Source organism: Gallus gallus, chromosome 6 (assembly GCF_016699485.2).
Source record: "Gallus gallus isolate bGalGal1 chromosome 6, bGalGal1.mat.broiler.GRCg7b, whole genome shotgun sequence".
Lineage (NCBI taxonomy): Eukaryota > Metazoa > Chordata > Aves > Galliformes > Phasianidae > Gallus > Gallus gallus.
Genome location: NC_052537.1, coordinates 26,084,534 through 26,111,432, shown reverse-complemented (window position 1 = coordinate 26,111,432; position 26,899 = coordinate 26,084,534). Strand labels below are relative to the sequence as shown.

Genomic DNA, 26,899 nt, shown 5'->3' with positions numbered 1-26,899 from the left:
TGAGGCATTTTTCATGGTTTTTTTTAGTCATTCCACATACTTGATCATCCATACTGGCTTTATCTGATCCTCTTATTATTAGACACACTAGCTGCAATAGTTCTTGAATTAGGAGGAGTGTAATTTGCTCATTGCAGAGGGTTAACAGGAGGACACGTTATCCTCAGCAAGGCCAATTTTAATTCTTCCTCTATAAACTTCTGCTATCACCTTCTGTCACAGGTGAGATTGTAGGCAACATCTTTTTCTGTCCCTTGAAGTATGCAGAAAAAAGGAGTTTTTACTTTACAGATAATAAAAATTGTGATGAAGCCAGGAGGCAGCAGTCCAGGTGTGGAGATGCATGGTTTTCCTTCTCTGACTTTACGCTTTCCCTGCATTTTTTGTCTGTTCATCTACAGCTCATGTGGAAAGCAAATCAGTGTTCACATTTTCATAGTTCTTGGCCTGGCCTAGTTGTTAGAGACCTTGATACTTGCTGACTGGTATGAAATTGCTAAATAACAATAATATGAAGGACAAGATTTGTACCAGTAATTTGCCCCAGATAATGAGTTCTCTAGAGTTTCTTTTTTTATTCATGAGCAGCCTGTAAAATTCTTAGTCATGAATTATTTAGACTTGCTTGTGAATTTCTTTGAAAATGTTTCCTTATAGATGCTGCACCTAACAGCTCATTGAGAATATAACTGTTTTGGTGGCTTCCTCTCTTTCTTTCCAGTTTGAAAGTTGTACATTGTAGTGAGAAGGTAGAGAGGAGGAAGGGAGAAGATGGGAACTGTATGATTATTTCCAGTTTGGACTGAATGCTGCATCCTCTCGTACACTGCGACCTAGCCAGAGAAACATGGGTTATTAATGCATAGTGCATAAGGAGGCTTCAAGTGCTGTAGCTTCCTGCTCAATTATAGCAGACCAGCAAGCTTGTGGAAACTTAATTTAGTGCTTCTTTGTTATTGACTTATGTTCCTGCTAAGTAGGTGATGGAAGGGATCTCTAGAGTTTAATAAGGGATTCATGGATCACTGCACATTGAGGTGTACTTAAACTGTCTTGTTTGTGTCTGTCTGTTTGTTTCTCTTCCCAAACTGTTGTGGTTTTGAAATTGGAAATTGCTCCAACAGGATTCAGTCTGCCTGGCATGGTTTTAGGTCAATCTAGAGGTAGAACTTTAAGAATCAGCCTGAGAAGTTATAGTGTGAACACTGTTAAAAATTTGATTGTGTACTTCTGTTTGAAAAATCTCCATCAGCATGAAGCTGTAAAAGTTGCTTGTTTTCGTTTAGTACCCTGTTGTGCTGTGTAAAACGGAAGGCATTTGGAGAGAGAACCTGGGGATGGTGATGAAAATATAGCTGAAAAAATGTATCCAGGATGAGAGGCTCTGTTGGTATAAATTAGATTGAGTTGCAATGCCAGACAGATCATTTTTCACTGTGGGTCTTTAATAATGATGATCAGTTTAAACACCATGATTGTTTTAGTCTGTGTCCATGTTTAGCCTAGCTTGAGTAAGTGTATCCACTTTTTTTTTTTACCATCGTGTTCACATACTGTTCCCAGGAGTAAATTTGCAGTTGGGAATGGTGCAAAGCATTATACACCTTGTCTGCTATTATCTTGCTCAAGTACTGCATTCTGTGCAGCTGGAGCAGAAGCCAGCTCACTGTAGGCTGGCTTACTTTCTGGACACACAACATAAGCAACAGCTGAATTACATGGCTGCAGACAACAGCTGTCAATTCCTTTCTGTTGTGTTATGAACTTGATCACCAGTGTGAGACTTTCAGTGCCATCCTGGCCAGCTAGTTCAGCAGGGAGAAAAGTCTACTTAAATGTAATCCTTGTGTTATGATCAGAACTAGTACTGCAGTTAAGGATGAGCTTTGGCCAGTATCGTGTGATAGCCTTAATAGGTTTGTTTGTATAGAAGCTGGGAACGAGTTCTAAATAAAGATTTAATCTAGTACTACGTGTGGGTACAAGAAAGGGTGGGGTGAGATTGTGTGGACCAGCTGAACCAAGCTAGGTCTGGGAAACATTTAGCCTTGCTTACCATGCAGTTTCTCTTGGAGTTCCAAATATCTGTCATGAGTATCTTCACAGTGTAGTATTTTTAGTCCAACCACTGATTTCCATCTTAATCCTGCAGATGGGCCTCCGTGTGCTGGTTCTAAAAAGCAATCATAGCTCAGGAGTGACTAACAAAGTGGATTTTCTTTGAAAATGCTGTTTTGAATTAAGGTGGGTTCCACTTACATTCCTAGAATATCTTGTCCTTGCTAGAATAGACATGGAGAAATGGTTTCCTTTAGGAGAGGGCGAGCCAGGTTCAAGTACCTCCTCCTGTCAGTCGGTCATTTCTCAGGTGTCTACTAAAACACCGTGCCTTCTGTCCTGTTATCTCCTGGGGCTTTTCATTTTCTATAAAGAATTCAAACAAGCAAACATTCTTAGGGCTATACCATGGTTAGTATGGTCACTGGGGACACGAAAAAAAACCATGATCAAATCTTTTCTGCTCTTGGCTGTTAGCACAGAAAATGATGAAGATTTCTCTTTCCATTTCCATGCCTGTTACGGCAGAAAATCCTACTTCAAATGCTGTTCTTAATGAAGAACAGAACAGTCTTGTATTTCTTTGCAGTTGGAAGAGGCAACCATATTCAAAGCAAAGCTGGCATAAGACTGCATTTTCAGCTTCCTTTTATTGTGGGTCTAGTTTTCTTGTTAGGTTGTATTGATTGGTAAGTGATAAGGAAGGGGGGAGAAAAACAATCTCAGTGGAAAAAAAAATGAAAAGCAACAAAGGAGGAAATAAAAAAAAGGGTGAGACAGTATTTTTCATTTCATTACTCTTTCTTCACAGCCATATTCTGACATTTAGAACAACATAATATGCATGTCTCTGTTCATTAGGTTCCTCAGTACTACATAGTGACAGCCACAGAGAAAGGAAAAAAATGGAAATAAAAAGGAACAATCTTAAACATGAACTAACCTTTGCAGGCTAAATAACGAAGAAATGAAAGCAGCAAAAACAACAAAGGAGAAATACATTTTCTGAAAGAGAAAACATAACTGAAATCACGGCCTTGAATTAGGTTATTCAAATAACATTGTGAAGGGGAAAAGAGAGTATTGAACCCAAGGCAGAAATAACTAATTTTCTGCCCAATGATTTGTTTGTTTTGCATGTATATCTTTGAGGTCTATTACTGATGTTTGAGTCAGAGCAAATAACACAAGGAGTCTGCTGAAACTACAGAGGGGTGTAAAGATGAGCAGGAGCTGATACAAATCCATGAAAGTGGGAAAGGTTCCTGTAGGAAAGCCTTTCTGTGCTTTGGAAACAGGATATTTATGTGATGTGGAGATATTTAAGCTATTGCGTAACAAACTGGTGTGTGTGTGTATATATATGCTGCAACATAGTGTCAAATACAATTATTAGCCTAGGAATATTAAATATTGGAGGCTGTAGCCTAATTTTACTAAGGTCAAGATACAACAACACTACTTTGGGTTCTAATGGTCTTGGCTGCAGTCAGCATGTTTTGATGGTTCAGGGAGTCCTTCTGATTGCAGGAGAATTGTTAGAGCTATGTATAAAAAACAGTATGATGAAATACAGTTTTTCATACATTAGTAGAGGAGAACATACCGTACTCTGAGATGATGTGAATTTCACTGAAATTTGAGTGAAACAAAAAAGAACAAGAAAGACGTGTCAGCTCTCTGGAGGTGGATGACTTTGATTTTTCTTTTTGGCACTTGTTTTAATTTTTATCATATTTCTGGGGGGGGGGGGAGGGGGGAGGACGTCAATTACACTTTATTTTTCAAATGAAGCAATTAAAATTCTCTAAGTTTTCTTCCGTGGAAATTTGGAGATTCGTGACCTTCCCTCGAAGTTGGAGGAAAAAAGACAAAATGAGTAACTTCTGACAAATAAATCTGATTTTAGTAATCCATAAAAGTAGCCTTGATTATAATTCCTAGGATTACAGGTAGGGGAAGTGTGTCTCTTAATACTCTTCTGTGATTTTCCCAAGATCATGTCAACTAGTGGAAAAGAATGGAGGAAAATCCCCCTAGATTTCTTATTTTCTCTTCCCAGTTTCTGTGCCTTCTATCTTCAGGTCTGCCTCTAGAACTACCAGATGTCAAAATATTCAGTGGGGAATATTCTTTAGTCTTTTAAGTCTGAATTTCCTCTGGCAAGCAAAGGATGAGGGTGCCAAGAAAAAAGACAAGGCTTGGAAAAAGATATAAGCAACTTTCTGTAACTGTCCAGCTGCTTCATAGATCAAGGGAGGCTGGAAGATGAGGGTAGATGCAATTCCCACATCATATGGAAGGTGGTCTCTACACACTGGCATCGAAACTTTTCACTGACTTCACTGCTATCTTTCATCAGGAGAGCAGTTATTTAGAAAGGTCTCGCATGCTTTTATGTTCACACCCCTTTCCTCTTTCTTTACCCTTTTCCCTCTTAATTTTTATTTATTTAAGTAGGGAGTTTAGAGATTCATTCGGAAGAGTGAGGGATGGAAGTGATATGGTCTGGATCTGGGAGTGCAGCTGCCTTGTTGTCACCAATTAGCATTCCTGGGAGGGAGGAGATTGAAATTTTAGCACTTATAAAGTCCTAATTGGCTTTGTGAAACGTATGTGCCTGCTGCTGTTCTGCCATCTGCAGTTGGCACTGTGCACATTGGCCTTCTCTTCAAAGAGGTACCCTGCAGGCTGGCACCTCCTGGCTGGATGGCACTGGTGTTGATGTGTTTTGTGGGACAGAGGGGACAGCTAGATCAGGGTGCTGAAAGCTAATAGGGATGATGGAGCAGAAGGGAGGCATGGTGTTTTGTATGAACTGCCACTGTCATTAACAGCTCTCCTCGGGATCTCTGGCTAGGGCAGGAGTCACCATGAGGCTGTTCTAAGGGGATGTGTATTTGGGTCAGTTCCCAGTTTGTTGTGGGGCTGTTATTACGGGAGTCTTGGAGGGCTTGGTGTCAGTGGGCAGCACTCCTGTAGGGGCCTTAGGATGCGGAGGCAGCTTGCTGCTGTGTGGCAGGGCTAGTAGGGAGCTGTGTGAGGGGCACAGTGCTTGGAGATGGAGCTAGAGTGACACAGTGGCTCACAGCTAAGTTGGGCCTGGAGCTGCAAGAAGCCTTGGGCTCATCTCGCATATCTGCAGAACTAGCCCTTGTGCACCTTAGACTGAGTGGCAACATAGGCTGGGGCTCCTAGGAACCGTGAGGTGCCCTGTGGGGTGGCATGGCAGAGCCTTACAGCTAGGGATTGTCTCACAGGCCAGGGGGTGTCCCCAGGCATCAGACACCTCCGTGGGTCGCTCCTCCATGGTCTCCATTTCTCTGTGGTGCTATTTATTTCTATGGTCTCCCTAAGATGTCTTCTGCCTGCTGGGGTTTGTGTTTTAATAGCCTGGGTTTCCAGGCAGTCATTTGTGGATAACAGGATGAGGATCTCATTTTAGACATAAAGCAATAAGTAGGCGTGATGGAAGATGGAAGGCAGGAGATTAAAATGGGAGTGAGCAGGTAAAAAGGGAGGCTGCTTTTCTTCTGGAGCTTGTCTTGGTAAACTGTTGTATTTTTTTTTCCAAGTACTTCTCCTGTCTCCCTTATCATCTGAATGTGACTTGTGTTTGTGCAGATTACACAGAATTGTAGGGGTTGGAAGGGACCTTTGAAGGTCATCTAGTTCCACCACTCTAATGCAGGTTCCCTGCAGTAGGTCACATGGGAAAGCATCCAGACAGGTTTTGAATATCTCCAGAGGAGGAGATTCCACAAGCCTCTGGACAACCTGTTCTTGTTTTCTGTCACTCACAAAGTAAAGAAGTTTTTCCTTGCTTTATCTATCTTTGAGTGATTTAACTGCTGTAGAAGTGAAGAAACATGCTTGTCAGATGTATATAATCTGTTCCCTACACCTTTCCTTTGCAGTAGCTATTTGTTTGCTTATATTTTCTGTATTCTTCTTTCATGCTGAATGTATTGGGTAAAAGCCAGTTCCTCGTGTGGCTGATTCAAGGCTACCAGTGTGTAAGAGGCAGGATAGCTTTGACCATGATGAGTTCTGTTCCTTTCCTTTGCCATGCTGGTGCTAGCTTTCACAGAGCTTATAGGGACTGAATTTCCTCCAGTCCTTTGTTTCTCTGCCAAATTAGTTGAAATTGGCTGATGAAAGTGAAAGTTGTCAAGGGAGTAGGGGGATGTGTATCTATAAGCCTCGTTTCTTAGGAACCCAGGCTGAAAATAATAATGTAGAGGTATATAGATCAGGGTTTTTGTCAGATAAGAAGCGTTGTGCCTCTTCAATTTACTGCAGTTTTAATGGGAAAGGGAGGAGAAGATATACAGTGACCTGGCAGGGAGAAATGCAAAATAAATTAGTAGCAATAGTAACGGTCTGGTAGTTTGTCCCAAATGTAGGTCTTGTTAAAAGAGCCCATCATCTTGAAAGTCAGTAATTATTTTTTTAGAACATTAACAAAAGTGCAGGCTGAAATGTTTTGCTGGAAATTCTTTTTGCTAAAATTGCCTTCCTCCCCCTGGCAAGATAATTTTATTCTAGAAGTGTCTGTTTTGGCAGGAGGGAAAAAGTGTTTATGAAAAGAGCTAATAAAACTCCTAAACCTGGAAGCATTTCCATTCTTTCTGTTTCTAAAACTTTTCACCAAAGTCACAGAGGTGTTGCTTATTAGAGACACTTGAAAGTCTCTAGTTCAGTGTCATCCTCAAAGCACAGTTATCACCAGCTGTGGATTATGTCAGCCATGATTTTGTCCAATTAGATTTTGTTAGCCTCCAAGGATGGAGGCTCTGCAGATATTCTGGGTGGCCTATACCAGTGCTGACCTTTGTTCATGGAGATTCTTTTCTGATATCCAGTCTAAGTCTCCCTAGCCACAGTGGATGATCGTTTTCCTCTTTTTAATTACCCGCCACAACCTAAAGTAGTTTGAAGACAGAGCAGTGGGTTATATCCATGCACCATAGCTGTGAAAACATGAACAATATCAGTGCCTATCAAACAGAGTAGAAAGTAACGTAACACAGGAAGCAGAAATTACCTTGCATTCTGTAACAGTTTGTCTAGCATATTAGCTCCTTCCCACTGCATTCTGCCTGTTGGGGTTAAAGGAAGAACTTGTTGTGGAGCATTTGAGCAGAAAGCACTCAACGTACTTCTTTGCAAATACTTCCTGTGTCAGTTTAGGCAAATACTTATAACAATTAATTCAGTTATGTTAAGCACCCATTAAAGGAATCTTAAGTCCTCCCTGGGGTCACTTCACTTCTGTAAGATTGTAATTGTTAGAGACTAACCATGATTTCTTCTTTTGCCTGCAGGTGATTCTAATTCTGACAAAGCTGTATGACTACAACCTGGGAAGCATCACAGAAAGCTCTCTTTGGAGGTACGGAGATAAATTGAGTTAATAATTACTATCTTACTTTTAAATGGGAGCAGTCTGATGCAATTCTTTTATTTAATTGGATTTTTTAAAATGTGCTGAGAGGTTTGTAGCTAACCTATCTCTTTTATTTTGTACTTGAAGAGGCTGAAGTTTTGATTGTTTTGTTTCAAATAGATAACATATTTCACGAAGCTGCTATCATTTGATTTCCTCTTTATTCTTATTGAGAATAAAATCAACCAATTGGTTTATTTTTAGAAGAACTCAAGCTTATGTCCTTGTTTATTATGAAGAATCTTATGGCTGTCTACTGCCAAAATGGTACTTCTGAGAAGTTGGTACTGCTAAGACTGGGAAATTACCTGTAATTGAAGTGTGCTCAAATGAGTATCCCAGGTCTGTTCAGAACTAGTAGTATTAGTACCAGATGATGGATTTCTATTTGTGTGATGCTGTCTGTTGTAGTGATTTGTAAGGGATTCCTTGATACCTTAATAACTTTAACAGCATATCATGCACTCTGAACCAAAGGCAAGGATTTTCCTGTGGTCTGTTTCTTTATGGTGTTATTTGGATCCACTGAGGGCAGGTGGTATTTATCTATCTGAAAAATGGATCTAAGAGGTGTTTACTTAATGGCTCTTGTGGTAGCATCAAGAGCCATAATAGATAAAGGGAAATGTGTTTTGTGTTTTGATCTACAAAGCATTGTTGGGCAGTCTGGGGGCTTTTATGAATGCCATTGACGGAGGTGAATAGACTGTTTCTCTCCCAACTAACAAAATACCAAATCTCGTATGATTTTCTTTCTAGCAAAGGATACATACAGAATGAGTAGCATTTTGTAGGGCTGATTAAATTATTTTTTGTTGTGCTGTGGAGATAATTAGGTCTTCCTATTTCATATAAATTGCTGGTAGGGCTTGAGATCAAAAGGGATCATATTGTCTCTACTGCCCTTTGCCTTGTCTAATATGCATGCTGTGGTGTCACAATGATTTCAAAAAGTAATATTCATAAATGTAACATCCATTACTTATTCCCACTAAGTACCTTCAGCCATTTCTCCCTGAAAAATCTCCATCTGCTTTATCAGTCATTGAGGAAGTCATGATGTTTCACTCCATGGAGACACATCCTTCTCTGTTGCTGACAGTGTGCTAAAAAATTACTTTGCTCTTGTGATGCAATGCAGGTTTGTGCTGAAGTACTGGTTAAGACAGAAAACAGAACAGCCACATCAGAGTGGAGAAAGCAATGCTAGATGTGATGTGTGAACTTGAACACAAAAGAGTGCCAATGAGCTTATGCTGTTACCTGTTTTGGAACTAATTTCTGTGAAGTTTGAATTTTACCATGTTTGAAAGAGGGGGGGCTGTGCAGATGTCACTGAACGATGTACAAGAATCTGAGAGTTTGCCTGTGTGGCAAGCCTACAACTAGTGAGTGTAGAGCACTTTACTAGACTTCAGACTTACTCAGTATCAGAAAATGACATAAGAAAAGGTATATTTCCTCTAACCTAGTATCCTGTTGCCAAAAAGCAATCTAAGAGAGAGAATATACAAACAGGATTTTCACATCTGACAGTTTCTTGTGTTCTCCCAACCTTCATTCATAGTGTTGAAGTTCCAGGTCCTTCCTCACCCTTTGGTTTAAGAGCTATCTGGATATTTTATTATTATTATTATATCAGTGTATTTTTATTTGGTATGTAAGTTTTGTTTCATTTCTCAATAGTTTCAAGAAATAATATTTGTCACTGTGAAAGCTTTCTGGTATGAACTAACTTCCTTAGTATCTTCTGCAGTGTTTTTTAAATTTTTAGCACCTGTGACATCTTGGAGCAAAGAATTCTGTGGATTTCAGGAACTGCTTGGCTTGTTTTGAACTCATCAGCTCTAGTTTTACTTGGCATCTGTCGCTTGCCAGGGCTTGTTTACAGCTGCATGGCCAGTCATCCAGAGTCCCTGGAGAAAGGCTTTTCGCTCGGAGGTGTCAGAGGAGAACCAGGATGGCTAAAACCCACCTGTGTATCTCTGCAGTGCTCTGTTATTATTCTCGACTGGCTGTTTGGTTCTTGTGGCTGCTTTGACTGTCGCTAGTTCATTCAATCAGTTCATTCTCTTAACTGAGTCCTGATGCATTATGTCAGAGGTAGGTGGTTACACTGCGCCTGAGTCTGGCTCTGCAGTTAGATCCCTGTTCACCATGCAGATATGTATTTGGATCATTAATATCCTTCTCAAGATCCCCTGACAGCTTCTCTGTTCTTAGTGTGATGGAAAGAAATGACTGAATGGGCATGTCCTTATTATTTAGCTCACCTGACAGAGAGGTTATTAGCTGTTGCACCTCCTGGCTGCTTAAGTGATGTGTTAATTTACATCTCTTTGCTTACTTCGAAAGGGTAGAAAAATTGAATTGAGTGAAAGGCAGAAACAGCTCTTACGCTTAAATTTATTTCTTCCCTCTAGCTTTGATACTAAGGAATAGAAGAAATCATGATCTCATGTCTAGTTTGATTTCTGATGTCAAGAGTTCTGTTTCTGAGGAAAAAGACAGATATTCTGCATGTTCTCACCACTGAAGAGGAATCTCTGCCTTGAGTACATGACAAAGAAATACCATCTTGCCTCCTGTGGAGAGTGTGTTCTCCGAAGGGTGATGAATAACGAGGGGCTGTTTAGAAGCATGTCACAGACACAAGTCATTTGTGCTGTAGCTGATTATAAGTGCATCTGTCATTGTTGGGTGATTTAAGCGATTTTGTGACTGATGAGACTGTAACTATCTATAACATAACCATGCCATCGCCTACATGAATCTATGTTCTTTGTAAACGTACTGCTACCTGCTAGAATGGCATTTCTTTATAATTTTTGAGCCAGTTTAACTACAGCTGGCTGCAGTGCTAATGGAAGGAAAGTGTCCTTCCGAAACGACCCATGAATTAAGAGACCACTTGTGACAGACATGAAGGGATGAAATATAGCAGAGGGAAGAAATAGAATGTATGCTATCTTCTTGAGTACTGAAGCTCAGAAGCTCGCCAGGCTTTGGATGGCAAGTGAACTGTTATTTCTGTATGAGGCAAATGAAGCTTCGTATATGGCTGTGCCTGACTTTAATTATGCTGTTATCTTGACATACTTTTTCCAGCGTTTTAGATGAAAGACTTTTATTTACATTTGCTATTCTTTTTATAGAAGAGGAGGAAAACAGAGAGGAGAAAAGATTATCTGTCGCTGGGCAATTAACCGAGTGTACTGGGTTGATTTCTCTTCCTGTCCTAGGTATCTCTCAGATTGCAAAGAGGATTAAGCTGTGAGAGTTAGGAGATAATGTTTTTTACCACTAGAGTAAGATAAGAATACATTTCCAATAAATAAAAATGCCAAAAAAGTGACTATGGCGTCCATGAGCTGCAGACAGTGGAGGAGAAGACTGATATTTTTTTCTGTATAAGTGTGATGAACTGGAGAGATAAGTAGGACCCTTTGCATTAGGATCTTTAGTGGCTGACAAGCAACAGGTGCTGCTATTTGTCTCCTTCCTTTCATGTTATAGCTTGGTATTTCTTCAGAAAGTAGCAGCAATTTAAACTTTTCAGCCAGTAAGTAGGAAGATGTAGGGTTTGCTTGGCTTGTGAACAGTTATGCTCTAAACATCTATCTGTTGCTCTGCTTGTTCTGGCTGCTATTGATAGATAGTACTTCTACACTTCAACATTGTTCTTGAGCTCTGAGCTTCCAGTTCAGCAGTGCTTAACACTTCTAGCTTGTACTCCACTGTTCCTGGTTTCTGCAATATGGAAGCTTTTACATGTATGCCATGAAGGAATCTCAAGGATTCTAGAAAAGATAAATGCCTCATATAGATGTTGCTTTAACTTCTCATATAGAAAGCAAAGGATACATAAAGCACATCATCCTGCAACTCCATCCATTCAAGGACTTCAAGATGATGAACTTGGTATGTAAACCAGCAAAGAACCAGATGCCTTAGAGCATTGCCATTTGTAGCTATAGGAATAACCTTTATTTCTTTCATGGCTCCACTTGATGAAATAAAGAATTCACTGAGTTGAATACAAAGACACTTTCTTTCACTCAGGAACTGTAAGCAATGTGTCTGTAGAGAATTAAGGCTATATCCTAGTTGTGTTCCTGTTCTCTACTGCTGTTGGATATTGCTGAAGACAAGGTGATGGGTGAAAGCAGGCATAAATTTTAAGTACCATGGGTGTTAGCTCTGTATCATGAGTTATCTTATAGTTATCACCATGCAGGAAATTGTTTTGGTGAAAACACTTATTAATGGAGATAGTTTTGCATTAGTATGTAATTTCCTTTCTCTGGACAAGCAAGTTCTTACAGTGGGATACTTGAAAGGTTAGCAGTACTTTCTTCCTTTGAAGGTAATCTCCAGGAGAAGTCTGTTACTCTGTTGTCTTCCTGCACTCTGTATGATGATTCCTTCTGTTTTGCAAATGGGCTCTTCTTATTGCATGTTTATTTTCTATCTGCTGAGCCACATTAATAAGGTCATAACCTGCGATTTAGTGACAGCATGCTCTGAAATGGCAGATTACGATCTTTTAGACGGAGTAGAGAACCAAATCTGTATGTGTAGAACTGACAAAATGGGAAAAGAGAAGTCATTAAGTACATTTTAACAAGCAGTATTGTGGGAAAGAGGAATATGAAAAGGACTATTTGAAGTGCTTTTATCCATAAATATGGTGTTTTAGTTGTTTCAGTGTTGATAAATGCTACTACCTTATCTTCCATGAGCATTTAGTGCAATTTTAACTGTGGAACAATGACACTTCTTTGTCCTTTTTTGTTGTTTGTTTTCATTTTTGCTCCTGCAAACATATGAACAACAGGCTGTTCTGTGTGTATATATGCTGGAGGGCATCTGTGAAGGAAGGGAAAAGTATGTCTACACTCTCAGCTACTCACATAGGAAGCAGTATCTTTTTATGGTTTGATCACAGCAGGAGATCTGGCTGTGCTGGATGCAATCTTAGAACACGGATTTCGTACTCTGAATGTGGAGCTGCATGCAGCCTTGTGGGATGGGATACTATTCAGCCAGCAGGACCCTAGGGACTTGGCAGTTTTCACAGCTATCATTTTTTTATCACAACTGTTTATTTTACCCTGGTGTCTTAAGTAATAAAGCCTTCTAGCACAGTCAACTCTTGTAGTTAGCAGGCAAGACATCCTGGGAAAGTTTGGCAACTATCAAAACAAGTTCCAGTAAAGCTGGAGAAAGGAAAAAGCATTAAAACAAGCAAACAAACACACGCACTTTAGAAACAACTCACAGCAAATGCTTTAATTGGTCCTAAGTCAGCAGCATCATATTGAATTCATCCTTATTCTTACCTTCCTGGAAGAACGAGGGCCAGGATATCTGCAAGCACTCTGTGGCTTAAATTCTGTATTTATTTTACCAATGGCAAGAAAGTTGTGCCTTGACACAGCGTGAAGAATCATGCCCTGGTATTTTGAAGGATTGCATTCAGCAGAAGATTTAGTGGTGTGTTCCTCATTGCTTGGTCTGCGTGTATAAAACATTCCATACTAATGACAATGCAAATTTGTTAAGCATATTAGAAATGTGTTCTCTGTTGCAGCCAGTCATGAAATGTAGGAGTGCTGTCAAGTAAATCAGAAGGAATACTGATCCATTCTCTGCGTGGAAAAAAAACATGTAAATCAAGGTCATGAATATTAATTCTAACATATGTTATCAATATACTGTAAATAACAGATGCACAAAGTTCATGCTGTTTTATAGACATAACGTTTAATGCAGTTTGTCATTCCTCTGTAGGTTAGATTAACTTGCACACCTGTTTCCCAGACTGTTTCTGAAAATAATACAGTTTAAAAAAAAAAAAATTATAAATTGATCTATGGTGTGCATCCATTTGTTGTGGCTATGCAATAAATGCAAACAACTTAGACTGGAGCAGATAAGCCAGAAGAAAGAAGCAACACTGTAGTTACTGGTTTAGAAGCAGGAATCAAAACACCCCTCGTATTCTAATTTTTTATTTTATTTGCTTCCCACTGCAGGCACACCTCTTTTTGAGAAGCTGTGTAAAGTTGTAGTTGCCTTTTCAGAGGGATATATGCTTCACTTATTGGAAAAATAACATTTGAGTTTGAGCTTACTACAGTTATGTTTAATGCTTTCTATACTAGCTTGAGCTCTGAGGTCTTCAGATCCAGGTATCAAATACTTCTGAATCTGTGCCCTGGTAGTTACACAGACAAACACTGAAAGCTTATTATTACTGCAGAAGGAGCCAGATGAGTCCATAGGTCTCTCTTGGAGGATGTAGTAAAACATCTGGACAAAAAAGTACTGTGAAAGGTCATATTTAAATAGACACTTAGTTCTGACTGCGTTGCATAAACTGACGCTCTACATAAAAACAGGATGAGTTGCTTGGAAGTGGCCTTTTCTTTTGATTTCTCTAACCCACTATATATGTGTTCACATCTGTATGGGCTCCTGTTTATTTCCTTCTGTTTTTCCTGAAAGCCTGAGGTCCTAGAACATCTGGTTGTTGGTTTTTTTCTTTGGTGGTGAGCTAAGGGCCATCTTTCTGATTTTTCACATGGTGAAAAGAATATTGGAAGTCTTCAACTGATGCACAGACTTGCCTATCTTGGCTAGGAAGGCAAACCAGAAGGGAATGGGAAGGGAGTTGGAATGAGGTGGATTTGTCCAGGAGCCTATTTTTACTACTGAAGGCAAGGTTCAGCTCCCGTGCTTAGTGAGACAAACCTCTGGAGTGTTCGCATCCAGCACTGTACGGAGCTTTGAGAGACTCTTGGAGATCAGTGAAGATCAACATCTTTGGACCAAAGTATGACATCTGTGGTTTGGGTTCTCCTCTAAGAGAAGGGTAGAAAGAAGTAAGATTCAATACCATTCCTTTTAAATAGTCTGTTTCCTTTCCAGGGAAGGGACATCAACACAGAAGTGGATTTATGGCTATGGTCTGTGCAGCACTGCAGGAAAGAGCTACTAAATGAGAGAAACACTAAAGGCAGCAGCAAAACAAAATCTCTGTGAATCACAGTTATATCATTTCTTCTTTATGAAGAAATGAAACATCTTTATTTTTCTAATAGTTTTTATATCTTCAGGTGCTCTGATCTTGTAGTTTCTGGGATATGAGGGAGGCAAAATCAAAGTCTTTTTCCTTCTCTCTCCGTGGTAGCAACACTTTTTTTTTTTTAACTACAGATCAGGTAACAATGTGAAGTGCATTTATAGAGTTCTTCCTCCAAAGGAATTTTCCTTGCTACAGTATTCAGAGGTGCTCTGCTATCTTTCCTAGCCTGCTGCCAGCACTGCCCAACAAATGACAGCTATTATCAGTGTTAAACTCTTGATACGAATCCTACTATCTTCAGGATAATTTTTTTCTTGCCCTACTACAGAAATCAGCTTATGCCCTGAAGCATGAATTTTGATGACTTGCCACATTAACATGAGTAACTGTTTTAAAATATGTATTGTAGGCTATTAAATTATCAGCCCTTTCCGGTAAGCACAACTGTGGTCTGTAAGACTGACCTCTTTTTGCTGTGAGCACTGTGTGCTGACTACAGGCATTGTGGAAATATCATTTCTCTGCTTCCCTGCCAATGCTCAAGTGACGATGGGCTCTCTTGTTATGAGGCAGCATAAAATTTAGAGGCTAGTCACGATGGAGGTGGTAAGAAAGAAACTTAAAGACCTCAGTAAATTTCCCTTCTAAGTGTTCCCTTTTCAAAGGTAAATGGTCTTATTCTTTGTAATCTCTCATTGTATGTTAACAGCTTTCACAATGCTGACTCTTTTGTAAGAAAAGCTCATTACAGTCCCAGTGCTTTATCTCTGTTAAAGGAGCCAAAGGAGGAAGAAGCCAATACATTTTTTTTCTATTTTTCTTTAGACTACATCACCTACTCAGCACACATGTACTGTAAATTCAAGATGTGGATGTTACTCAAAGCAAGTGTGATGTCACAAGTGTCTTAATAGTTTTATATTTATTTCCCTAAGTGTTAAGTTGATTTACAACAGCAATTTGAAAACCAAAAGCAGTCTTAAGAGAGAATTGGATGAGTTATTTTTGATCTCCTGACTTTTCTTCCTCAATACAGTAATGTATTTGATTGAGACAGGAGGGTCCTGGATTCAGAACAGGGATTTTACTTCCTAGTGTTTCTATGTGAGATAATCAGGCCAGTTTGTGATCTGAGTGAGTAGAAGTATGAATGAACTCACTGTGATACAAGAGAGCTGCATGGTTCAGAGAACAGGATACTGCCTGGGTTTGTGGTATTTGGAAGATAAATATTTGGCATAATCAAGAATCAGCAAATTCAAAAGTCATCTGTGAGGATTTTTCTCCTTGCAAGGCATTCCTAATAGCATGCTGCAAGGTACAGTTGTATAGGATATTTGTACCATTAGTTTGGTAATAAATCCTACTAGCATAATTTCCAAGTTCTGAGACAAGCAGTGTACTGACTGCTTGTCTCAGATCGTCACAGTGATCAAATGGATTGCTTAGTGAGCTGGGCTGACTTTAAGAAATGTATTTTATTCCAACAAAGCGTAATAGTAGGATAAGGGTTGAAGGCTTTACTTAACCGTACTGTATACAGTACAGCAAAGAGCTGCGATCAGGGAATGTGTAGGAGTTGGAATAGGCAGGGAACCAAGCATCATGTTTTACTGTGAAGAGGCTAAAACAGACTGTTTTGATTGTTGAATATATAAACTTAGGAGACAGGAGTTGAATTTGTAATGAAATTAAAACTAGATAATAACGTTTATTTTATGATTCTGATTTGGATTGATGGACTTTGTGACAATATACAATTTCCACCTCCTCTCTGTATGCTGTATGGAATTTCTGGACAGAATTGAAAGAGAAATTGGAGGTTCAACAGTGCATCATCCTGTCGAGGATGTTTTCGTGCAGCAGAAACAACCTAAACATGGCTACTAAAGATGCCATCTGTGGCCCAGAAAGTCACAGAATCCCAACTGTTGGAGGTTGTGATAGTATTTAAGGGAAACAAGGATTCTTTTTTCTTGAAGTCTTGTGCTAGATGTCTGTTTTTAGCCATCATCAGAGAATGTACTGAGCTAAATTCACTTCTGCACTGACACAAGATGTCCACCTTAATATTTTTATGGTAGCACAGGACTCTGTGTAGGTGACTTTATGTTGCTACTGTAGCGTAGTTGCATCTCATACCTAGATTTGCTCATTTCTGTTATCCTAAAGTAATTTTACATTATTACTTTACATTTTTCATTCCAAATGATTCAATGCAGCACAAGGCTAGCATGGTGAAGTGCTGATTTGAATTAAAGAATAGGTGCAAAATATTATAACAGATCTGAAGCTACTAATCTTAAAATGTGTTAATACAATCTAGTCTCAGAATGTCTCCCCCTAAGGTCATATGTATAATGAATAGTTGAAATCACAGGTGAACAGTTTGGTGTGTGTTTATATGAATAGTGCTTTGGTAGGCGAAACAAAGAAAAGGAAATATGTGATGAATGATGAAATAAAGTGGGCAAAACATGAAAAGTGTTGAAGCTGGGGTAGAAATCTATTTTTGTAGTGAAGACAGTTAAGTTTAGAAAAGGTGCATGGGAAATCAGCTCTCCTGCTAGTTGAAACTGGTAATACTTCACTGACTTATGTCAAACACCACACTCCACTGGCATTTGATCTGCTCTGTAAGCAACTTCTGTCTGTAGAAATCAAAGTAGCATCAACCTTATTGTTAGGCTTTTCTTCCCATTGGTATTATTTTGATAGCTATTGCTGCTTAGCTATGTAATGTCATCAAAATGCAGAGTAAACAGAAAAGGTGGTTGAAAATACAGTAAGTGCAGCTATAAAGACTATTTAATCCTTGTCCCATTAGAAAATAATGGTCATTCTTGTAATAAGTGTAATTTCATTGTCCATCCCTTCTATTAACACCATTAAAAAGCCATTGGGTTTGTCAGTTGGCTTCTCTTACATTCAAATGCTCTTTATTGTTTCAGGCGAAAGCTGCTGACTCGATTCCTTTAGAAAGTAGATGGAGTAGGATTCTTGGAGTAAACAAAGCTTTTTGATTAGCAGAACTGCCGTTAATTTTTTTTGTAAAGAAAAACAACTTGTATATAGATAAAATAGCTTTGTTTTATGTGTATGGATTATCTGTAATGTGCTGTCAGTCCTCAAATGTTGGTTAGGACTTCTGGTCCATTACTGAGAGTGTTTCTTTGCCACAGATAAAGCTCAGTACAGATGGAGCATCACCTACTTCTCTACAAAGAAAGCTGAACTCCACTGAGGCATGGGCATCTCCTGATAAAGTTATCATGGTGTGTTCTTGATCCTGTGACTTCCGACCTAGTCTTCAGTTTGTTACTGCTGTCTCTGAACAAACTATTTGAAAGTGGGCTTTTTGGAGGGGAGGGGAGTTCAACATACCAGAACTGTTTAGTGTGTGCACATGCACATTGCAGTTACATGTCATGATGTTGGCCCGTGTTGTCCAAGGGGGATATTGGTGGTATGGCAATGGAATTTTGGTGGGAAGATTCAATCTCTATTACATGTTGTTGCCTTGTGAGAGACAGCACTGGAGAGGCCCTCTGACAGAATGGTATTTGACATGGAAGTGTATATGAAGCAAAGGTGTGTCAATGAATTTCTCCACGCAGAAAAAAGATGACATCCATTGACATTCGTTGATGTTTGCTAAACATTAATGGAGACCAAACAATGGATATGAGCACAGTGAGGCAGTAGGTGGTACATTTCTTAAAACAACAAATATCAAGTTGAGGTCCTTAACAGGAGTATATTTTTTTGAGTACGTTTATGTGGGGATTGTTCTTCCTCTGAACTTAACTAGCATTTGAACCAATGTGAACTTCTAACATCTGAAACTGTGGACAGTTAAAAAGCAACAAGGGGTTTTTGTCCTGCCAACTGCAGTGAGGGCTGAATTCGTGCTTCAGAAGTGAGAAGTTTTCTGTGCCTTTTAGCTATCCAGTTCATTTTCCATCCACCTCTTTATGTATGTCAAGTCCTGCTGTGTGATGAAAGCAAATTCCTTCAGCTGTATTTTATCTCACAAAATTTATTTGCACTTGCCATATTAGATAGAGTGCCCTATGGAAGTAAAAGGAAAAAAAAGTCTATAAATTTGCACTTGTTTGTACCCTTTAGGGCAAGGAGCTCCATATGGAGGTGGAAAACAGAATGTCTTTGAGTTTTACTGATTGCTCTTAAGCATTGCATTATCCATTTAAGAAATGGAGTAATTAAAAAGGAAGGCTTTGGAAAGCTCCGGTGATTATTAAAGAAGAATTCTGGTTCTTTGGTGAACTTGTACTGTATAGATTTTGTAACATGCTGCTTACTGAAAAATGTGATACTATGGGGCTAAGTGGTGGTCCTGTATGCCTTCATGTCTGTAGTGTAGTCTGTAGCATTTTCACGTTGGCCATGTTTTTTCTACTCCCCCAGAAATTTTTCTCTTGAGAGTGGTAGCACTGACCTTGACTAAAGACCCCGCTGTTTGGGACATGTGATTCAATGCAGCAGGGAATTCTGTTTAATTAATGTGCCTGCACATACAATGGGGACCTTGTTGGCTTGTTAATAGGTTTAAATTTCTAAATGTATGTAATGATGATTGTCCTGCCTTCTTCTGGTTGAATGTAACGTAGAGAGAATTGAATCTACCTCTCCTCCTTCCTGGTTTGATAAATTTGACTTCTCATAAACAATAGCCTCCCAAAAATACAGGTAGAAATACTGTTCTGAAAGGTAGAAGCAGAGACAGAGTTCCAGCAAGCTGTGACCTTGATGTCCTGAGAATATCAGAAAGGCGACCTTAGCTTCTGCAGGAGATTTGACATCTGCTAGGATGAGTCAGCCTCCACTGGCTGCAAAATTTCTGTGGTGGAAGAAGAAGGTGGTTGAGGGGAAGGAGAGTCATGTAGTTACTACTAGCAGTATTCACAGGAAACATTGCACATGAATGATACCAGCATTTACCTTCCCTCTTTTGCCCATAACTTCTTAAAGCATTGAGCCCTCTATTAAGAGCTGTGAAGATCTTCTCTTGATAGGATTTCTGTTACATTGGAAAACACAAAACAGGCCATAGCTCAGTCTGGCACATAGGGAAAATGCACGTGGTGGTATAAAACTGGTTGCATAATTCTGTTCATTCTGGGTCCTGTTTTATTGCACATGGGAGCCAGTGTCTTCCAGCTTTATTTAACGAGCTAAAATCCTTCCAGAATGTGGGGGGAGGATACTGAGTACATCAACAATTTCTCAGATGCTTTAAAATATGTATGTATGTGTTTGACCTACACTTGACAGTCATGTACATTCCTCAACATCCCACTGGGCATTGCTGTTGAATTCTACTCATGCTTATCCCTTCATTTCTTCTCCGAAATGCTTCTCTGGTCTCCCTACTTCTGTCCTTTGACGAACGTTGTTATTTTCAAGAAGTGTAAGTGCTGGTCTGAAAGCTACATACTATATTTATATGAGGCTAGTACTTTGCCAAATGCAAATATTTCATAAATATATGCAGGTATGTCATAAATATTTGTCTTCTCAGTCCTAGAACTCCTAATATCCTTCTAGGTAATTATATATGACAATTAGAATCTCTTGTGAACTGTCATTAAATTTGTGGGAAGTTTGATGTAGAGTTCAGTAAGTTTTAGCTCAGGCTCATTGCCAGTTTTTCCTATCTAAAAGAAATTTTCTGCTTTCTTTTGTCTTTTGTGCTATCCATACATGCAAAAAAAAAAAGTTCTTATAAACCAAATTAGCATTTGTAAAATGTGTTCCTTTCTGTTTATTTGAGTACCTATGAGTTACACACTTACTGTACAAACGACTTGCATCTGAAAAATCTAGCAAGTCAAATGCATACTGAAGTGAGCCTAGTGCAGTGGGGAAGGCAGTGCTGCTGGCACTTCAGGCAGTGACTCTGTCTGCTGCCTGGGATGAGTTTACACCATTTGCTGTTGTCACCTGACTTAGGTGAAATTTGAAGTGTTATGAGTAGGGGCTGAAGTTAACGATCTAGAGTATTGATCTGATAGGGATCCATGGAGCATCAAGCTCACATGCCACAATACCTAGAGGTAAACTCTTAAGGAAGAATTTGACTCAAGATAAAGGATTTCTTATTATACTTCAATGTCTGGCAGCTGCTGCACTGTATCAGAGAAATTAAATGGGTGCATGTGGGAAAATTTGATAGATGGACAGCAAAAGCGGTTATTGCTGATATGTTATTGGAATTATTTACCTTCTCTGGGAAACAGAGGAGAAGAAATCCTCAGGCATCTTACACTGACCAAGCCCACGTCCTGGTCCCCTACAGCAAGGTGCCATGGCCTCTCTATTGCTTCATGGTTTGCATACTGGATGCACGTGGTTGTCTGGATTTTTTTAAAGTCACCAGCTGCACCCAGTGTGTGGTTTCTAAAAGCAGAAGAAAACCTGTAACACTGCACTACAGCTGTAGTAGAGACCAATGGAAGGTGAATCTTGCCTGCCCAGATCTTGAGCTGACAGCAGTCCTGCTAAAAGACACAAGCTTGCTGTTACTAATGCACTGAACTCAAATCAATTTTTTTTCATACACTTGGAGCAATATTTAAAATCTAGTTGTAACGTCCTAATGTAAACCAACTGCAGAGACTTATTCTCAGTAGGAATAGGGCTGGCAGCACCGTTTTTACTGACAGTCCTGTGAAAATACAGTTCTACCATGCGAAGATCTGAACTTGCTGGCCTCTGAATCGGGCAGAATGTGTCAGCACTGTTAGCTGATGTAATGCCCAGTGGTACAGTAATGAGGATGCACTGATAGCATTGCCTTTCTGCCCGAGCCCTAGAGAAGATGAGTAAGAATGTCTTCATTTGCCATAAAAAAAAAGACTGTTCTGTTTGTTGAAATTGTGGAGAGGGCTAGTCTGGAAATTAAGAAAAGAGATCTTATCTCAGCCCCTCAGGCAGAGGTGCATGATTTACTGTTTGTGTTCCACTGCTGTAATTTGCTGCACTCTCAACTGACTTCTTGGGATTCATAATTTATTGTGTTTAGTTACCAGTACTTCCCCTAAAGCAGTCACTTTTGCCTACCCTACCAGTGCTGCTGATCAGACTGTCTATCAAGTGTCACAAGAATGACTTCTGTCCATCTTCTCTCCCAGCTTTTAAAACTAAACTTTATTTTCAGCTTCTCCTTCATTTCCTACATCTCTTGTTTGCTCAGCCCAAGATTTATATTCAGCAATTCCCAAAGGTGTTCTGTCTTAGTCCCTTGATTCATTTTGGAACAATTCCCCAACTGGTACAAATCACTGGGATGAATGTAGGTATGCTGATTAGCTGCTATGACAACTATGTCTAATTAGCTGAACCAGTATCTCCCTTCCTGAATACCCAGAGGAGGCTTCTTATTTGAAAATGTTATTTAGATGAGTTAGGAATTGATTGTTATGCACAAGTCCAGTGTGCAAAGGCTGTTCAGCCTCTGATTTAGATCAATAGCCTCAACTCATGGGGACAAAAGAGACTTCATGTTTGAGAGGTGACAATACAATTGCTAAAGAATTTCATTTCTTCTTCTGTAATGTTTTGCTCTAGAATAGGGTTCCTTTTCCTGCTCACCATGTCATAGCCCTTGGAAGATGAAGGTCCTTCAGGATAAAACGCAGAGCAGAATCAGGCATTTTACCCTGGCTGTCCATTTCTTGTGCAAGAGCCAATCCAATCTTAGCTGCTTCCTATATCTGATTTTTATTGTCTATATCTCACTGATAATTGAGCTTTTTCATGCTGTTCCCTTTCCCTTCCATTTATGGACCAGTAAATCCTTTTTGTTACACTGGAAAGGTGCAGTTTCATTTTCATTTTAATGAACTGCTGCTAGGAGAGCCCTTCCCTTTTTGAACCCAATCTCTTTGTCATCTTGATTGGTCAAATTGCCAGTGAGTCTATTGCTCTCCATAATCATGAGTGTTGTTGCATTGTTAAACATCTCTTTCTATCATATCTACAGGCAGAGCTTGAAGGGCTAAAAGAGAACATCGCCCCACGTTAGTAAGAAATGTGGTGGCTCAGAAAGCTTTTTTCAGATGGAGGAGGCCCCTAAATTGAAGTTTTCTATCATTTGAAAATGACTGTATCTGTGTTTGCCTTGCTCTAAAAGAGAATTTGATTTCAGTATGTTGGTGATTGTGGTAGTAGCGGCCCTAGCTGTTGTTCTAATGCTTACCCAGCTTCAGAAACATCAGTACTTCAACTGACTATTTTGCTACAGACTGTCCTCTGCTTCCACTACTGCCTGGACTCTTATATTTCAGCTGGGCACTTTCACAGAATGAACTAATCTGTTCCTTCTGACACTGTGCCAGGAAATCCCGTTCTGGAGTCTTGTTCTGAACAGTTTCGCTTTGGCATTTTGTAGGTGAAAACAAGTGTCTGAAACGTTTCAAGGTGACCCCGCAGATGACTGCATTTCAGTTTTATCTCTGATCTTTCAATGCTTTCCCACCAACCAATCCATCCCTACCCTTCCCTTCCCCCCCCCTTCCCCCCCCCCCTTCCATTTCAGGCAGAAGTAGAAGCCTGTAAAATAATGGTTATTCAGGCAGTGACAGTGCAGATGTCAAAGTTACTCTCTGTGGTCTCTCCAGGACTCCTTGAGAGCTTGGGATTAAATGGGAAACGTAGACCATGATGAAATTACTCAGCTGGTTGGAGAGAGGCAGTTCCTGTTTGGTGATGAATTTTACATTTCTGAAACTGTTTAGTCATAAACATCAGTAAGACTGTGAAACTTGTCACCAAATGACAGGCTGGCTAGAATGTTGGGATGTGTCCCTGGAGAATGTTTAGATTCTGTCCAGAAAGTGTCCCCTGATGTAAAACACCATTAGGGAAAAACTCATTTTGTAATGGAGAAGATCTACTAGGACCCATTACATTTTTTCAAGGGTGAGAAAGTAACAGATGGTCTTAATCTTGGTGACTGTCAACAAGGAAAGGCTCCATCAGTGATGTGGAGATGCTACGAGATCTTGTATCACCATGTTCCCTAGTGGTTCTGGTTCAAAGATCCAAATGCTTCAGCTTATTTTGTAGTTTTTATTTTGCAATAATGCCAGGAGTCACCAGCTGCAAGTTACAAAGGAGGAAGAGCAAAGGGGTTGCTTTTTTCCTATTTTTGGCTTCAATTTGCTTTGGCTCCCACAGAATATTTTTCTGCCTCCCAGCAGGATGAGTCTTTCTGCCTCCTAGCAGGTGTGAATATGCAGGCTTTTAGCACAAAAAGATAATCCAGAATCTATGGGAGTAGGCTTCTCAGTCTGCTGAGCAACTTCAGGGCTCAAATTATGATTCATATCAGTTATGTGCCACTTTTCCTACGACAAAAATTTAATTTTGAAGCTCTTACAAGTAGTGAAACTCCCAAGAACTGGGATCTTGTTTCTTCAAACATGTTTGTAATTACATATCCTACAGTGTAATATGTGTGGGAACTGTTAGGTAGGTCATGGCCTGCACCAGTGATAGAGCATCTGGTGAAGGGGCATAGCCAGCCCTGGGAGCACAGGTGCAAGCAGTTCACCTGTGTGACCAGAAGGAGTGGACCCAGTGTCCATCTCTCCCTAACCTTATTTAAGGACTGGCAGCTAAGAGGGAAACATCTCTACTTAGATATTGCTTCTGTTGATTGAGTTTTCCAGTGAGTCCTTATCTTCAGAATGGGGTAAGCTATTCCTTCCTTATTATCAGATTGTGGTTAATACCTTTCTTGGGTTATCTGAAAACTATATACCTCTATTTTGTATCATACACCGTACAATAGTAAAATGAATACCTTTTTGTGTCCAGTTTTGATCAATCTTATTTTTAAAATAGTATGTTAGAACTGCAGAAGGTTTAGAAAGAAGTAATTAGAATGGACCAATATATGGAGAGATTTATATAGAAGGAAAAATTGAATTGACCAGGAATCTTGGTCTGGAAAGCAACAATTAATGGGGATCTGTAATAGTATAAAAGTCTCAAAGAAGGATGGTTATTGTGTGTGTTTTTTTTCTGCTGCAAGTATTAAGAGCTGTTAAATAAATGTATTGACAAATGCAAGGCAAAGAAGATGGGATGTTTGCTAATTATCTGTGTCACTGCCATTAAGAACTCTGGTAACCTAAGATCACAGCTGGGAAATAATATATTTTGGTCATACACATATATTTTTGTGGCATAAACCTGGGAACCTTATGAGGTGTTCCACTGATAAGGGCTATGTGAAACTGATGAACTGTGTTGCTGAGGCTGGTCATGGCAATGCTGAAATGTTTTCTTGCATAAGTACAGGTGAGGTGGGCCATGCTGAAGGTGCAGCTGAGATGGATTGCAGGTATTTCTGCTGCTTATATTGCTACTGTCTTGGAAAGCTGAGCTGCCTCTACAGGAGCAACAATAATTCTTACTGAGACGCACATAATGCCCCTGTCAGTAGCTCACAAAGTTGTTCACACAAAGTTCAGTGTTGTCCATATTGCTCAGCAGCCTTTGGGATGACTGTATGGAGGCATAAGTAAACCTTCTCCCTTGGGTGTCTGACACTTTCCTCATTTGATTGACATGCCTCCACTGAAGCTGACTTGAAAAGTGTTTGCACTTGAAACAAGTGGAGCAAATTCTAACTTGTCTAAAATGGTCCCTCCTGTTAAATGTTAAACTGACCTTTTCAAGAGAAATTTACTTGATAGTTCTAAGTGAAGACCTGCTTTAAGCTAAACCTGTCACTACAACATGATTAAATTCACTTAAATGTACATTAGTTGCACATATTATTAATGGAAATTGAAATCAGCCTAAATTGTAACCATAAATTTTAAAACAGGGGGAAGAGAATGGAGATGGGGAAAAAAACTGCACGTGATGTGAAAGTTAAGGTGCTTTATTCACTGTAAGAGTAGATGGGCTGAACAGGAAATTTTGTTCTCAATCAGTGAAAAACTGTGGACTATTTTCTATGTATTTATGATGTTTCAATTTTAATCCACGGAAGAGGGGTGATTCAGTGTATTTTTTGGCAGAGTTTTGATCTGTGGCGACCTAGGGGAATTGGTCGTGGTTATCTGGTCTTATTTCACTGGCTGCTGGACCTTTAAGCAACAACTTATCAGGTTTCTGGCTATCTGTGTCATAGATGTAGGCAGCCTGTGGATGTATGTTGAAAGTGGGTTTCTGGAGATACCTTTTGATGCAAGAGTGTTTGCTCTCCATCTGAATTTCATGTTTAAATCTTGCACCCATTCTTACCTCATTCCCTGCTAGCATGGCAGTTGCAGTGCTTGGCTGTTGCAGCAGGTGTTACTTAAGTTATCTATTCTAAGAGGGTCCTAATAAATCAAAACTAAATTGAAGACTATCCACTTTGTAGGCATTTATCATTGACTTTCTATCTAGCAGAAGGATAGGACTTGGCAAGCATCTCTCAGACAATGGTCCAGTGACTTAGGAAGGTTCTATTTGAGGGAATTAGCTTTACATAGCTGTGCGACCTCTCTGATTCGAGAGTGCAAATTGAAACCTTTTGTAATTAATAATTCTTGTTCTACCAGACTTGGCTTCCATGCAGGTGAAATTAGCATGACTTGAGCCAGCTGTTCTGGGACACAGAGTATCTCAGAGTGGTGCTGGATAATAATAAATATACTCTTGTTTGGACTAAAGGCTAAGTAGGATGCATTGCTCACAACTTGGAAGTAAATGTTAACATCTTGTATATGAAATGTATAAGGTATTTTAATTTCCACTGATGCAACCTCTGCTTCCTACAATGGGAATATAGTGGGCCCATATAGTATGCACCACCAACTGCTCCTTGTCCAGTAGAGCATTTATCAGTATGAACGTAGGCAGTCTGAGTCTACTGCACTAGTGGTTGCATGAGTGTGTTTGACTTTGGAGGAAGCATGTGCATGGCATTGCACACAAATTCAGGGATTTCCATGGATCTTGTGGTTATGTGTGAAATTTGAGGGGAAAAGTAAATTTTTTTTTTAAGGTGTTCCATGAAGGGAAGAAGTCAAATTGATTAGAGGTTACAATGCTGAGGCAGTGGGGAAGTGCAGACGTGGTACACTAGTTGTGATTACAGTCTGTAGACTCACTGCTATAGTAAACTTAGCTATTTTAAATTAATGCTAATTTAATTGATGGAAAGGAGGCTACTGGGTCTTTCGTAGAAGGCCTCTAAGAATGCGAGGATGACACTTTTCATAATGTGAGAAAGAAGATAGCTGGCAGAAGTTGTTCAAGGTCAGATAAGAGAAATT

At 39.6% G+C, this 26,899-nt stretch overlaps 1 protein-coding gene across 5 annotated transcripts in view; it reads left to right on the top strand.

The window, feature by feature from the left end:
- The window catches only part of SORCS1 (sortilin related VPS10 domain containing receptor 1), a 554,925-nt gene that overhangs the window by 357,589 nt on the left and 170,437 nt on the right, over positions 1–26,899 (top strand). For all 5 annotated transcript variants that reach the window (XM_025151802.3, XM_025151799.3, XM_025151797.3 and 2 more), the window contains one exon: positions 7,386–7,453. Coding sequence is in view for 4 of the 5 variants with exons in the window: in XM_025151799.3 (XP_025007567.2) it covers positions 7,386–7,453 (68 nt within the window). In the remaining variant the exon portion in view is untranslated. The remainder of the gene's footprint in view (positions 1–7,385; positions 7,454–26,899) is intronic.